This window comes from Eschrichtius robustus, chromosome 10 (assembly GCF_028021215.1).
Source record: "Eschrichtius robustus isolate mEscRob2 chromosome 10, mEscRob2.pri, whole genome shotgun sequence".
Taxonomy (NCBI): Eukaryota; Metazoa; Chordata; class Mammalia; order Artiodactyla; family Eschrichtiidae; genus Eschrichtius; species Eschrichtius robustus.
The window spans coordinates 21663857-21680213 of NC_090833.1; the positions used below are offsets into that span (position 1 = coordinate 21663857).

Below are 16357 nucleotides of genomic sequence, written 5' to 3' on the forward strand. Positions count from 1 at the left end.
ACTTCCTAGCACTCTGCTAGGAAAATAGTTACTTTTTGTTATATTGCTTTTCTTTCATTACAGAAAAACAGAGTCATGTAATACATTTTCGTATATAAGAGTTTTTAAATTTAAAGCCATTTAAGCCCTCAAATTGACAGTATAATTTTAAATGACTAAATAAAAAGAATTATGATAGACAGTTTTACAGAGACTCTATCTTAATACCCAGACTTTCCTCATTTTCTTCTTATGCACCAGCAATGAACCATCTGAGTGGTCAGAGACTTTATGGGAAAGTGCTTCGTGCTACACTGTCCAAACATCAAGCAGTTCAGCTTCCTCGAGAGGGACAAGAAGACCAAGGTCTGACTAAGGATTTTAGCAATAGTCCTTTGCATCGCTTTAAAAAGCCTGGCTCTAAAAACTTCCAGAATATTTTTCCACCATCAGCTACTCTGCATCTTTCCAACATCCCGTATGTATCTAATTAGTTACTATTCATTTAGATGATTAATAATCTACAGTATATGGTTTGGGGAGGTAAAAACTGAAATTATTCTAACGTAGCAGTTGTCCTATTCACTAATTTCTCGTAAGATGATTTATTTGCCATCGTGCCTTAAGAAGTTTATATCTAACCATACACTATGAAAGTGAAAGATAGCAATGTTTTAAATTTTTCTTTCCAAACAGAGAATTAGCAACTAAGTTACCTTTCAGTTATAGAATGGCAAAAATCTGTGCAGAAATATTCCATTGGTGTATACTTATTCATCCTCTTGTGTAAGTAAAGACCCTTTAGTGACCAGCATAGCAAAATCAAATAATTTATGTATCTAAGAATTTGGTAAAACTGAATTCTCTATTTTTACCTACAAGCTGCAAAGCCATATATATATGTAAAAGCTAAAAATTTTCTTGTAACCACTCTGTATTTAACCAGTGTTGTAGCAGACTTGTTCTTTAGTCATCATCTAACTTAGAGATCGACAAACTATAGCCTAGGGGCCAAATCCATCTGTTTTTGTAAGGCCCATGAGCTAAGATTGGTTTTTACATTTTCAAGTGGTTAGGGAAAAACAAAAGAAAAATTTTTTGTGATTTGAGACAATTACATAAAATTAAAATTTCACCTTCCATAAATAAAGTTTTATGGAACACAACCATATTTATTCATTTATGTGTTAGCTATAGCTGCTTTTGAGCTATAACAACAAAGCTGAATAGTTACAACAGAGGCTGTATGGCCATCAAAGCCTAAGAAATTTACTGTATGGCCCTTTATAGAAAGCACCTGGCAACCCCAGTTTTAATTCTTGAAATCCTTGACCTACAAAGGGGGCAGTTTTAACTTTTTTTTTTTTTAATAAATAAATTTAGTTAGTTAGTTACATTTTGGCTGTGTTGGGTCTTCGTTGCTGTGCACGGGCTTTCTCTAGTTGTGGCGAGCAGGGGCTACTCTTTGTTGTGGTGTGCGGGCTTCTCATTGCAGTGGCTTCTGTTTGTTGCGGAGCGCGGGCCCAGTAGTTGTGGTGCATGGGCTTAGTTGCTCCGCGGCATGTGGGATCTTCCCAGACCAGGGCTCGAACCTGTGTCCCCTGCATTGGCAGGCGGATTCTTAACCACTGCGCCACCAGGGAAGTGCCAAGGTGGCAATTTTATATAACTTAATCTAATACATGAAGAGGGATAAGCTTTGGGAAGGAAGGGTAAAAGCTGTGGGGTATAGTTGTGTGTGAGCACGTGTGTGAAAAGTTAAAGACTGAGGGAATGGAGAAGGGTACAGTTCTGGAATATTTCTGAGAATGAGAATGGGATTTGAATAGGAAGAGAAAATAATTATTCAAAATGCTGTTGAATGCCCAGGCTCCTAGCTAGTCTCCAATTAGGCTATATGGAGAAACCTTGAATCCGAATTGGGCAATGGCTCAAACCTCATGCCAGCCAGGCAACTGGAAGAGTCACTTGAGAAAAAAATCTAGAAATTTAGCACCTCATCACTACAGAGTCAGGGAGAGAGGCAACATATTTAAATGCTAAAGCAGGCTCCCTCTTAAATACATTTATCCAGGAGCTGGTCTCAAGTTGCAACCTGCATCGGACATGTAGGTAGAAGAGAGAAAGGATGTTAATACTTTTTTTAACCGTCTGCCAAGTCTGGGCACTGTGGTGGTGTTTTACGTGTGTTACCTCATTTAATCTCCATAATAACCTTCTTTTAAAATTGTGGTTAAATACATAACCTAAGTTTTACCATTTTAACCGTTTTTGAGTGTACATTCACATTAAGTACATTCATAGTGTGCAACCATCACTTATATCCATCTGCAGATCCTTGTCATCATCTCAAACTGAAGCTCTGTACCCATTAAACAATGTCTCCTTGTTTCTCTCTACCCCCAGTCCCTGGTAACCACTATTCTACATTCTGTCTCTAGCAGTTTATCCATAATAGCATTTGGAGTAAAGGTCGTTAGTTTCATTTTAACAATGAAAGTGAGAGGCTCAGATTAACTTACTCAAGAGTGACATACCAGGTGAATGAAAAATAGAATGTGAACTTATATCTGTCTCCTTGCAGAGCCAATTATTGTTCTATAACACCATCCTTGCTGGGAGTTGTGAGATGAGGAAGAGTCTACTTTTAGTCAGTTGACTCTCATGTGATAGACCACTGTATTAGTTATCTACTACTGCGTAATAGATCACCCCAAAACTTAACAGCTTAACACAATAGTTGATGTTCATTATCTCAAACTGTTACTGTAAGTCAGGAATCCAGAAGTGGCTTAGCTGGGTGGTTTTGGCTGAATCTCTCATAAGGTTGCATCTGAAGGCTTAACTGGGGCTAGAGAATCCACTTCCAAAGTGGCTCACCGTGTGCTTAGTTGTTGACAGGAGGCCTCAGTTCCTTGCCACAAGGAGCTCTCCCTAGGGCTGCTTGATTGTCCACGTGAAATAGCAGCTGGTTTCTTCCAAAGCTAGTGATTCAAGAGAGGGCAAGGTGGAAATCTCAGTGTCTCTCAGCCTCAGAAGTCACATGTGTCATTTCTACAATACCCTGAGGGTTACAGAGGACATCCTTATTAGATATGGGAGGGGAGTACCAAAAGTGTGAATACTAGGAGGCAAGAGTAGTTGGGGGCTATCTTAGAACCTGGTTACCACATACACATGTTCATAATTACCCTGAAAGTAATTGAAAATCTACTGGCCTAGTAGTGGAAAACGCTGGACCATAGAAGACAAGTCAGAGCTAGGGAAGTATCTTTGGAAGTACTAGAGTTAATTGTGGGTAATAATCCCATTGAAAGAATAAATATAGAAAGATTTTCTTGTTCTTTATATACTGCCCATGTCCTGTGCAAAAGATCTGAGGCAAAATTCCATCGTTTGAGAACATGTATGCATCAACCTTGAACATCTTTCAGGGCACTTGCAAATCATGTCTTCATTGCGTGGCTTTATGCTCTTTGAAATGTGAAATATTCTGGAGACTTGATGATTTCAGGAGTTAATCTTTGCATCATTTGAAAATTAGGGATAAGATAGTTGACTCTCTCTGTAATGTTTTCACAGCCCCTCTGTTACAGTAGATGATCTGAAGAACCTTTTCACAGAAGCCGGATGTTCAGTGAAGGCTTTTAAATTCTTTCAGTAAGTCCATGCTTTTAAGAAATATATTAACATTATTTAATATGATCTGCAAATGTTTAAGGTAGTTTAATGAAGTCTTCTAGGGCTGCGGAAGAGGTTTGTAGGCAAAATTAATTCTATATGCTTTTTCTATTTCTTCTACCATTTTCAGGAAAGATCGCAAAATGGCACTCATTCAGTTGGGATCTGTGGAAGAAGCAATCCAGGCTCTCATTGAACTTCATAACCATGACCTTGGAGAAAATCACCACCTCAGAGTTTCCTTCTCAAAATCTACAATCTAACTTTTCTGTGAATTTTTCTCCTAAGACTGGACCATAATTTCATTAAAACCTTCAGACATAGACTGAAGCAGCTCAAGACCAATTCTGCCTCTTTCACAAAATTAACTCTTCCTGAGTTTGATATTCAAGTATATTCAAAAAATCATACGATGTTCTCTTTTCCCTTTCTCCCCTCTGCCAATACGTCATCAGAGGCGTGTTTTTCCTTTGTACCCCATAGTTTCTAAAATGAAAATAATCTTCAGGAAAAAAGAATCAGGAAAAAAAATTTTTTCAATAATTCAATTCCCTTTATTAAATTGGATTTCAAGAGGACAGTCTTTCTTTTCGTTTGGGTCCAGATCAGCCTTATACAACATTTCTAAACTCCTTTGTAGTTTGAAAAATTTAAACATACAGACTTTTAAAATTACTTGACATAAGTAATTTAAATTACCTACAACCAAGTTTTTAACTGTATGATTCAGAAGTTTGACTCCTCTAGGAAACTGTGTTCCCTTATAAGTTACATCAGTTATTTGGCATATACTGATACTTACTATACATAAACAAATTGGGTTGTATTGGAAGCAAATTTATAAATCTGCGTGTTTTCTTTCAATTTTTTTTTTCCACTGTAAGACACTCCTTTGCATATCTTTAACTTTTTAAGACTATTTGGAGAATGAAGTGTCTCAACTATCTCCAGGGAAATTAAGTAGAATCCAACCAGGATCTATTAAGATGTCAGAATAATTAATAATTTTATTAGGAAAAACCATGTTTTAAATTTCAAAATGACACTTGCCTAATAATATATGATCTTGGAAAATTTAAAAAGAAAAATAATCCTACTTATAAACTACTTTTTTATAGTTGTTTTCAGAAAAAAGTTTACAGTCTTAAGGAAAATATTCAGGTCTATCATATGGTTTGACAGATTTTTTAAAAGTTATTTTTGGTAAAGTCTTCTTTTAGAAAAAAATCAATCTCAAGGGTTTTTTGTACCACTATAATCTCTAATACTTATTCAGAATTACTGTGTATTTACTTAATTTCCTATTATGTGCCTTATTATGTGCTTATGATATAATAGGTTAGACTTTTATCTAAGTATCTTGAAAGCTATATTGTGGGCTTGGTGAGCATTTGTTTTGTTTTTTCTTTCCCTGTTTTGGTAAGGATTTTAAAGTTTTTTTCATTGCAATTTTAAGTGATTTTCAATAACTAATAGTTTCTATTCAAATTTTTTGGTGCTTTGGTGTAGAGATGGGGTGAGGAAGGGTTAAACGGTTTTGGGAATAACTCAGTGCACACCTGTAGGCCTCTTCATATTGTGACCAATAGTGGTCATTGCCAGTTATAGCATACCAATTTGGGGCTATAACATGCAGTCTCAGTTCTGGATCTTGTCTGATCTTTATCACGCATTAGAATTTGTCTCAGGAGTACTTGGTTTTTGTCGTATACTCAAGTGAGAACTTGCTTTTCTTTGTTAACGTAACTTCATTACTGAGTGCCCACATATATGGAGTATGAGAAGGTGGATTCTTTCTCATACTCTGTCCCTCTTTTTAGTTGAATGTGAGAGTACATGTTAATGTTGCTTCAGTGATTGTATAATGTAAAATTGTTTCTTTTTAGTTAGATACTTTGCTTTTGTTAATTATTCCTTCAGTGCTCGATCGGATTTTTTTAAAGCAGAATTTGTTAAAAGGGTCATTTTTGTCCACCCATTTTACACTTTTCAGATTCTCAGAGTGGCTCATCTCACCTTTTAAAAGAATATTTCAATTTCTTTGCTATATTCCAGCCATTAATTTGAACACAGGAAGAAATTTTATAAAAAATTGGAGACTACAAAAGATAATTGTTAAAAAGCAGAATTCACTCAACGCTGAGCAACAATTAGTTGGTAGAATACAAAAGAGGACGCTATATTGAGATCTTTCAAATGGATCAGTTTTAATATTAGCTGATAGGTGTAATCATTTATCTAATTTTTATTTTTTCACTTATGAAATATATTTTTACCAAAACACTGAGTAAGAGGGAAGGGGAAAAAACAATTTCTTTAAGAAATCTCCCCAAATTGCTTCATTTTTTTTCCTTCCATACAGGCACTATTATAATTTTCAGTGGCATGTTAAATTGGTTTTTTTTTAGTTAGGAATTACTGTGTAGTTTTAATTCATGATTCCTATAACAGTCAGTGTAAGTGTAGCAGAAGTGTAGCAGAAGGGAGATCACAATGGTATTGAATGTAATTTTGAAGTAGGGAATGGCCTTTATATTTGAGAGAGAACATTTGAATCCTTTTCAGGGATTTGTGCGCACGTATGTGTGTGTGTGTATAGATAAGTGTATATACATACACTTTTCTAGTGTCGTACATACATATGCACATTACATACATCTTAATTTATTGACAAAGAACATTAATCAAATTAAGATTTGGAAAAGGTGAGATATTCTTGTTTAAAATAGTGTGTTTGCAACCATCAATTTGTGTCTAAAATTAGCTGTAGCACATGGATGTTGTCCATATTGGGCTATTTGCTCTTTGAATTATAGAGGTCTACAGTATTTGTGTTGGTATAGTTTCTGTAAAAAGATTTAAAAATACCAGGGCAGTGGAAAAACTAGATCTTTGTATTTTTCGTTTTGGCATGCATTTATTTAGTTGATATCTTCTGAGCAATGTTTATTTTGCTGTTGAGCTGTCATAGTATCCTATTTTTAAGTTTATTTACTTAATTTTAAGGAGTATTGTCTTATTTTTGGAGGTGTCTGACTTTGACACAAAATATGTATATTCAGGACTTCATTAAAAAATAGCAGTACACGTTTAACAGTAGCAATTTATGCCAAAAAGTTCTACTTTGAGATTTAAATAACTTGCATAGCAGTAAATTGTGTTTCCTGTGAGAAACAACTAGAAAAATAACCTTAATAATTTGATAACTTACAAGAGAGTATCAGAATTACCTAATAGCTCCTGCAGAATGCCATAAATTTGTTGTTTAAGGCTAAATATTGTAATGTTAATTTGTAGTCATGTTTCTGATTTTGCTGAAAGTTGCAAATCTCGCAGTTTTTAGAGGCACAATTTTTGCCTGCTTATTCCTTATGGAAGCAATGCCTTTTTTTGGCTCCACCTAGGATGGTGATTATAGGTTCTGCTTCAGTTGATTAAAAGTAACTCTCATGAATGTCTCTGATCAGTTTTATATAAACTTTTAAAAGCTTCCGTGTCATTAGGCAGCAAAGGTTATACATTTATATTAACATGTAATTCCTCTTCTGTTTCCACTAAGTATTTTTGGACAAAAGATGACAAGCTCAAAAGTATGTGTTTTTCCCCCCAATGAGTCACTTAAAAGCCCTGTTTGCCAAACTATCAGCCTATCTCTTAGAAAACCTAGTGTGTACTGCTATTTTTAAAACCAAAAAGACAGCATGACTATGCGTAAAAGCATTTTTCTTAACTTTTCCTTTGTCTTGATCTGTTGTTAACAAGAATAAAACTGCCAGACTTAAAATATTCTACTATTGTGCTAAAAGAAATACAATTTAGATTGCACAGAACTTTTTCTTCGAAGAAAATATAACTCAGCTGTCTTTTAAGAGCTGTGTTATTGTCTACAAGACTATTTGCAGTCTTTTTTCAGAGCAAATTTTAACAGCTAGTTGTGAATGATTTAAAAAATAGAAAATTACTAAAATGTTAGTTTTGGGGGTTTTATAGAGGGAGAAAAACAAAACAGGACCAAAGGTTATGTGCCTTCTTCAGTAGTCTTAATTGATCTTTTCTTCCTATTTGAGACTAAGGTAGTATCAGTATTCTGGTTTTCAGGAAATACATACTATAGTTTTAAAAGAATGTTGTCCCACACACCATCCGTTCAAGCAAACAGTTGTAACTGTAAAATGAAGTCTCAGTTACACTTTTTGCCTTCATCACATAATATTCATTATATAGCATTGAGCAGGTCCAAGAACAGAGCTGCTCTTAATCTTTGTGGTAGTCATCTTAGTTTCTGTAACCTGAGGCATATGTTCCAGAGAACAGGGGTATTTTTCTGGTCCAGTGACCTTGGTGATAATAGTCATGATTGAAAGCTGCTCATGGCAAGCTTAAATCAGCACTGTAAACAGATTTTTGTTGTTGTTGTTGTTACATTATTTTTAGTTCTTTAATCTATGTAGTAGTTGTAATAACAAATATTTAAATAGCTATTTTTGATGTCATTAAAAAAAATCATACTCTAGCCTTTTTTCCCCCTTACCATTGTTACCCAGATCTTTAAAAAATTCATCCCACATCCAAAAAGTACTAATTATAAAGATTGCTGACCAAGCAAAGTTTTGCATCAAAATGTCACCTCATTGCTCTGACCAAAGACTGACTGTTTCGGTTTTGACTCCTTTCTGTTAAGCATTTCTTTTCCCAAGCTCCTTTCTGAAAGAAGATCCAGTGCAAAGCGGCCTTTACTTTCTATTTCCTATCGGCGAATAGACTACTTAGAGAAAATGGGAGTTTAAATGTGAACAGAATGGATTAGGACAACGTGGGTTTTATGGGCATTTTCAGTACTGTATTTAAGAAAAAAAAAAAAATAGCACAGCTAGGAGCCTCTGACATTGTCTCGTGTTTTATGTGGTCTGTTCATAAAATTCCCTTTTTCAGTTTATAAGAATGTTCATCTAACAGAGGAAAATGCTGTAAATATTTGTAACAACATTTTTTAAAACCAGGCCAAAAAAGAAAAAGAAAAAAAAAAACGGTTTTTGGGAACAAGTTAACATACAAAGTGGTTTTATATAAAACATCAATTGTCTTGTATATTTTGATAAGCAGCAGTACCAGCTTTCATTTGTAACACAGTTTGTGGCATTGGAAGAAAAGGATTCTGTGATTATTGAAGTGAATTATGTTATAAATGCGAAGAGAAGATAAAATATTAAAAAACATATTTTCTAAGTGCGTAGTGCATGGTTAATTCAAGCTTCTGTACACTACAATAGATTCCATTTTTGTTCAGTTTGTATATTTGCTGACTATTACTTGATATCTCTAATCTCTTTCCTAACAAGTATAGCATTGTAGCATGCCTTTTAATAAATGTCATGACATCTGTACTCTCTTAAAAATATTTCTGTGTTCTTGTCTGTACTTTGGGTTTCCCCTTGTCTTACCTGTAATTCTAATGATGTCATATTTTCTTTGTCATAGCCATCCATCTAAACTTGTTATAGTGAGAGCATAGCAAGCACATATTCATACCACTTTAAAAACTGAAAAACCTTAAGTCTACTAATCACCTCTCTTTTAGTTAAGGAACAGTTCTCATTTTGAGAAACAGAATGCTTTTCTAACTGTCCTACAAACAGCTTCTTCAGTGGCACGCCCCCTTTGTACAAGTACATGTTGGCACATTTGCATGAGTGCTGTCTTTCGCTCTCTCTGTGCATCTCTCTCTCTCTCTCTCACACACACACACACACACACACACACACACACACACACACAGTATATGTGCAATGCCAAAGAAGAGTTGGAACATTTTTTCCAGTTCAGTTTTTGACTTCCCTAGGGGATGAGTATACATAAATTTTGAGACATTTTGAGGTGTGACCTCAAACCAAGTTTGTGTTTTTTTTGATTAAAGGGTAACACAGTTACCAGCTGCCTATATATTGCTTTTCCATAGGCAAATGTTTTATTCCTAGGTTCTTTGAAGCGTTATCGGATTGTAGGAGTCTAAGCAGTCATTTATTTTAATCTTTTATTCTAGGATCTTTTTTTTTAATGTTTATTTATTTGCGTACGGTCTTAGTTGCCGCACGTGGAATCTTACCTTGTGGTTCGTGGGCTCTTTGTTGCTGCGTGCAGGCTTCTCTAGTTGCGGCACATGGGCTTCTCTCTAGTTGTGGTGCACGGGCTCTAGAGCACAGGGGCTCAGTAGTTGTGGCACACGGGCTTAGTTGCCCCACAGCATGTGGGATCTTACTTCCCTGACCAGGGATCGAACCCATGTCCCCTGCATTGGAAGATGGTTTCTTAACCACTGGACCACCAGGGAAGTCCCTATTCTAGGATCTTTTTACAAGTGGGAATTTTTTCTTGGGGCGGGGGGTGGGATTTATTTTTAATGGAATAGAAAACTAGGTAACTGCTGCTGATCTTTGCTGGCTCATCCAAAATCTATTGTCTCCCTGAACGTAACTAGATCAATTTTTTTTTTTAAGATCTAGAGGCATTTTTAATCAGGAAAAGAAAATAACCCTATGGCCAAATAGGTTTTTATAAACTTGCTTGACCATGAAACGCTTATTTACACAGCAGAGGCTTGTAACCATCATTAACAGTCACAAAGTTTTGAGCATAAATGGATCTAAGAGGCTACCTAGTTCAATTTCCACCTTTTAAAGATAAGCGGCTCAGAGAAGGAAGTGACTTGCCCAAGGCCACATGCCACTTAATGGCAGAGTCTGGACTAGAGCCCAGGTCTCCTTAACATTATCCAGTACTCTCCATCGCACCCTGGTGTTGCAGTTCTGTCCTGCCAAGTGCTGTGAGGGTCGTGTTCTTGAAGGTCTGTACATGGGGTTGGGGCGTTTATATACTCTTCTGAGAACTGCCAAAACCAATTTAAAGGCATTGCCTAAGTGCTGGGGGTGTTTTTTCTGCTGAAGAGTAAAAATGCCTACCTACTTCTGAAAACTTTAAAAGTGTAATTTCAAGTTGCAAATTTGAGAAAGCTAACTCTTAAAAAAGGTAGTTACTACAGTATATGTATTAGTTTGCTAGGGCTGACATAATAAAGTGCCACAGACTGGGCACCTTAAACAACAGAAATGTGTTTTCTTACAGTTGCATAGGTTAGAAGTCCAAGATCAAGGTGTCACCAGGGTTGATTTCTTCTGAGACCTCTTTCCTTGACTTGTAGATGGCCATCTTCTCCCAGTACCTTCACATGATCTTTCTTCTGTATGTGTCTGTGTCCTAATCTCTTTTTATAAGGACACCATTCATATTGGATTAGGGCCCACCCATCTGATCTCATTTTACCTCAATTACCTCTTTAAAGGCTCTGTCTCCAAATACAGTTACATTCTGAGATACTGGGACGAAGAATTTTGACAGGAGGTAATTCAGCCCTTAACACTGTTTAGTGAAAATTATTCCTTCAGCTCACCAAGTACTGATTGTACCAGAACTGAGCTTTGTGCTGGGAAAGATAATGAAAAGTTAGGGATATGGTGATTTACCTTTTAGAACTGTGTAATCTAGTGGAAATGTCAGCCTAAATCCATAAATCAAATAGTCTTGAACTCTTGCTTTCAATGGAAAGCCCCCCAAATGGATCATGAGGCCTCTCTCCAGGCCATTCTAATCAGAATACACATGGCTAAAGCTATCCTACAGCTAATTATGAATATGTAGGAACACATACCCTGCAATAATTATCTCTTAAATGTCATTTCAGAGCAATGATCATTTCTAAGACATATGCCATTACTTGAAGAACAGTTGCAGAAATAATCAAAGAGGGTACTGTCAAACAAGCTGTACCCAATTTTTAATGCCCAACATTTGTAGGTAATTAAACTGGATGCTATGTTAGGAATAGTTAAGAGTATTAAACCCACTTTGTTTACTGTTTGTGTGATCCTACATCAATGAATTTTTTTCTATTGTCTACTTCCAATGGAAATTCTTCACTATATGTTTCTATCAAAACAATTTATGTTGAACTTATAAAATTCTATAACAGTTTTCTTGGAATTACTGCATTTGTAATCATTGGCTTCGGATGTAGAACTCCTACCTCTGCTATTATAAAAAAGTATAATTGCGTAGGAAAAGTTAATGAGTCTAACGTTCCATGAAGATCCCTTTATCTATTTTCTTTCATTCCTATGTTTGTTCTAAGGACATAGGGTAACAGGAAAAACTCATTGGTTTTGTTGGAATAAATTGCCCACAGTTCAGTTAAGTAAGCACCTATATCCTTGTTCTATGCCTAAAATTATGGAATTATCTAAGTCCTTGATCCTACAGAAAACAAGTGTCAAATTCTAACCTGTTAAGAGATTGTCTTTAGCCAAATGAAAGCCGGTATTAGTTATATAAATGTTAGACAAAGTACACGTTAGGGCAACAGGCACTATGAGAGAGAAAGAAATTTCATAAGGATGTATTTTTATAGTGGAATACTTGATACAAGTGAACACAATAAAGCTACATAAAACCTACAGGGAAGAATCTCACAGATGTGATGTTGAACAAAGGAAGCCACACACAGAAGGATGTGTAATGTATAATTCTATTTACATCAAGTTCAGAAATAGGGTAGTGGTTACCTTTGGGAAGAAGGTAATTGAGGGCTTGAGGAGAGGTTTCTGGTTTGTGGTTAATGTTTTATTTCTTAACCTTTGTACCAGTTACCCAGGAGTGTTTACTTTCTGATAATTCATTGAGCTTGTACACTTAGGGTTTGTGCATTTATCTGTGTATTATACTTCAATTAAAAGGATTTTGAAAAATGATTGTAATTGAGCAAGGAACTGTAAACCATTCTCCTAGCTTCTTAAATCAGCTGATTATTCTACTCAGTAAGTAAGGCCATGTTATAAAGTACTCAAGATACCATGCACTGAGTTTCATCATGGCACTCTCCCGCATATCTGTATATTGCATTTCTCTGACCACGGCATACCTATGGGAAAAATGTTTCTCTGACAAAACAAAAATCACACACCGTGTTTTCAAGTAAATTTTACCATTTTGAGTGGTTTTACACCCCACTAGCTTCAGAAAAGATTTCATTAATACATTTTAGTTTTGTTTTTGCAAATATAAGCCTGATCTGGTAGGTTGTTTGACATCTAACCCCTTATGCATTTTCATCAAGAAAAGCCAGAAAAACCTACCTAGCTCTCTGGCATCCTACGAGGAGACTTTATACAAAAGGCTTAGCAGAACTTCTTGTCATTAAGATTCTTAAAGATATACTAGTTAGTATAGTAGGATGGAGCCCCGTGTTCCCAATACGCAACTGCAACTAGTGGCAAATCTTGTTTCATCTACTCTTCATCCACTCCCTGGATTATTTTGAAACAAATCTTAGTCTTCATATAATTTCATCTCTAAATATTTCAGTATTTATAAATCCATACATTGCAATTGTTGATACAATCTTTTAATATATAGCTTTCCTTTCCATCCTTTTTTCCCCTTGCAACTTATTTGTTGAAGAAATTGAACTATTTGTTTTGTGAAAATTCTAACGATCTGGATTTCGCTGATTATGTCCCCATGATATTATTTCTTTAATAGGTCTCCCCACCTCAAATTTTCTGTAAATTGGGAGCTGCTGCTTTCCTTACCTCCTGCCTGCCTCCCTCTTTTTTTTTGGCAAGAATATTTCATAGATGGCACTGGGCACTTATATAATGTGTCTTTTCTTGTGATGGTAGTAGCCATTGCTGATCATTGCATAGGTCAATTAATATTTAGGGATTGCAAAATGGCAAAGTTCTGTCTTTTTGTGTGATTTATTTGGATTACTTCTATGTAATAAGAGAAACTTCCCAATATCAACTATTTGGTTACTCTGAGGTACAATCTCTATAGGAAAGACAAGATAAATGCTTGATTCTTTCACTTGCCTGTTTTTGAAATAATTACTTTGTTTCCTATCATGCTCCAAAAATTTGCTTACCTTGGTTTTTTTAAACTTGTGTTTTTATGGAAAATTTCAAACGTTTTTAAAAGTAGAAAGATTAGCACAATGAAACTCATGTTCCTGTCACCTAAATTATGCATTCATATTCAGTGTTTTATCTTCTATAACCGTACTCATTCTGTCCTTCTATTTGGAAAATTATTGACTTAATTCATTTTACACAGTAGTTTTCAAACTGGTAAAAAGTTGTATATAATATTTAAAATTTTCTGCCTTGGGACTTCCCTGGTGGCGCAGTGGTTAAGAATCCGCCTGCCAGTGCAGGGGACACGGGTTCGAGCCCTGGTCCAGGCAGATCCCATATGCCGCAGAGCAACTAAGCCCACGCGCCACAACTACTGAGCCTGTGCTGTAGAGCCCACGAGCCACAACTACTGAAGCCCACGTGCCTAGAGCCCATGCTCCGAAACAAGAGAAGCCACTGCAGTGAGAAGCCCGCGCACTGCAATGAAGTGTGGCCCCAATCAATGCAACTAGAGAAAGCCTGCTTGCAGCAACGAAGACCCAACGCAGCCATAAATAAATAAATATCCTTCTTAAAAAAAAAATTTATGCCTAATTGGTAATTACAGCCATTTTTAATTGCTGGTTTTTTCTGCTGTGCCTTTTTTTTTTCTTCAGTCATCTTGCCAGAATCATTTTTAAGAACCTGCTTTTCAGTTGTTTTGATCCCCCAAGTAAGTTTATTTTTTAGTTCGTTAATTTTTGTTTTAAATGCTGTCTTTGGATTTATTGATATGTTGTGGTTCTTCTGCAAAAGACTTTTGGTGTGTTAATCATAGCTGTCTGCTTTGATTGCCTTGTTTATCCTAAGGATTTCCACTGCATATCTATCCCTTATGACAAAAACAATAAATATGGGCTTGAGAGTGAAATAAAACTAGGTAGGAATAAAAACTTACTTGAAAAAAAAAAAGTTTAAGATTGTCCCAATGATTCTCTCTCTCCCATACCTTTTATTCCTGTACTGCCTTTGTGTAGGCTGATTTGATAGACAAATATGTTCACTAGAGGGTCCAAAGTAGTAAAAGTTATTCTAACCATGCCATCAAGTGTGTAAAGCACTGGTATGTCATTTCCTGCAGCATGATACTAGCTTACAAACTAATTCTAAAGAATTTACCTGATTCATTGACAACTAGTGTTTCTAAACATCTCTGAATATGGTGCGGTGGCTCTCAGTCCCAGATTTTCCAGAACAGGCATAGCGTCTCTGTATTTTCAGATCATGCTTCCAGTTTTTTGTTTTTTTCAAAAACATAGTTCTTAGAGCTACAGAAACAACTATTAAATAGTGTGCTTGGCGTGTGACAAAGGCAGCTCACTTCTAGACTAATCTATAAATTCTCACAAAGGCAGAAAGATAAAAGAGATTACAGGGTTCTAATGATAACCCCTATTCACTAAGCAAGCATAGTCTCTCCTTAAAGCACCCCTGCAGAGACCAGTATACAGTAGATTATCTGTTGAATAAATAAAGGTTTGCATTTCCTTACAGCTGGTAGGAGCTTCTGGTGGAAGCAGCCTCCCATTTTTTTCCCTTGGCAGTCCCCATCCTTCACCCGTGAAGTAAAACTACTGAGACCATTATAGATAGAACCTTGGTGCTTCTGGTGACTTTGTAGACAGAAAACTGGTTATTATAGACCAATACTTTGTCTAAACCAAGCTGCTGGCTGGTCATTGAAATACACAGCGAGCTGAGTGAGTACAGAAGGAGATGGGGGCCCTGCCTCAACCTACAAAAACACCTACTCTCCACCTCCACTTGAGGGCTTTGGGAATTTGGTGACAAACTCCAATAAAGTGTATGTATTCACAGATTTCTACCCTTACTGGAACTTATTGCCTCTGAACTATCCATTTTCAGGGTAGCCATAACTTGTTCCATCATGACCCCTAAAAGCATAGATTTCCCAGATATGGTCAATCCGAAGGAAGCCAAAATATTCCCTTGCATAATGTATTCATTTGCTAGAGCTGCCATTACAAAGTACCACAAACTGGGTGGCTTAAACAGCAGAAATTTATTTCCTCAAAGTTCTGGAAGTTAGATGTCTGAGATCAAAGTTGTCGGCAGGTTTGCTTTCTTCTCTGTGTGTGTCCTAATCTCTTATAAGGACACCAGTCATACTGGATTAGGACCCACCCATGTGACCTCATTTTACCTCAGTTACCTCTTTAAAGGCTCTATCTCCAAATACAGTCACATTCTGAGGAACTGGGGGCTAGGACTTCAACAGAAGAATTTTGAGGGGACACAGTTCAGCCGATAGCACACATTTTTCCCTGAGGAGCTCATGGCACTGCTAAGAATCTTCAGGACCTTAGCAGCAAGACTCTGAGAAAAGCTGTCTGTTCTTTAATCTCATTGACTGGGGCCTGTGCTCTTTGTGCAGGAAAAAGAGAATTGACATTGCAGATGTTTGAAAAGCAAAATTCTTAACTTGTTAAAAACATAAGTCTTATACCAAAGATAGCATGAGTTTAAGTTTTATTTAACTCATTAATGAAGGAGATGGCAGAATGACAGAGCTGGATAGAAAAGAATTAGAAGAACTAGGTTTCATATAATTAGTAGGGAAAGGAATTCTGAAATGAGATTTCTAATTTAAATATAAAACCAGTTAATCTTCTGCAGCAATTAAACCATATAACATTTGAGGTTCTCTTCTCTTCCAGATACTTAAAAAGAAAACA

General features: G+C 36.1%; 1 protein-coding gene across 6 annotated transcripts in view; it reads left to right on the top strand.

The window, feature by feature from the left end:
* PTBP3 (polypyrimidine tract binding protein 3) overlaps positions 1 to 3985 on the top strand; it is a 91602-nt gene extending 87617 nt beyond the window's left edge. For all 6 annotated transcript variants that reach the window (XM_068553034.1, XM_068553031.1, XM_068553028.1 and 3 more), the window contains 3 exons: positions 241 to 457; positions 3562 to 3639; positions 3791 to 3985. In XM_068553034.1, coding sequence (XP_068409135.1) covers positions 241 to 457; positions 3562 to 3639; positions 3791 to 3923 — 428 coding nt within the window. In that variant the 3' untranslated portion in view covers positions 3924 to 3985. The remainder of the gene's footprint in view (positions 1 to 240; positions 458 to 3561; positions 3640 to 3790) is intronic.
* The last annotated feature ends 12372 nt before the right edge of the window (positions 3986 to 16357 follow it).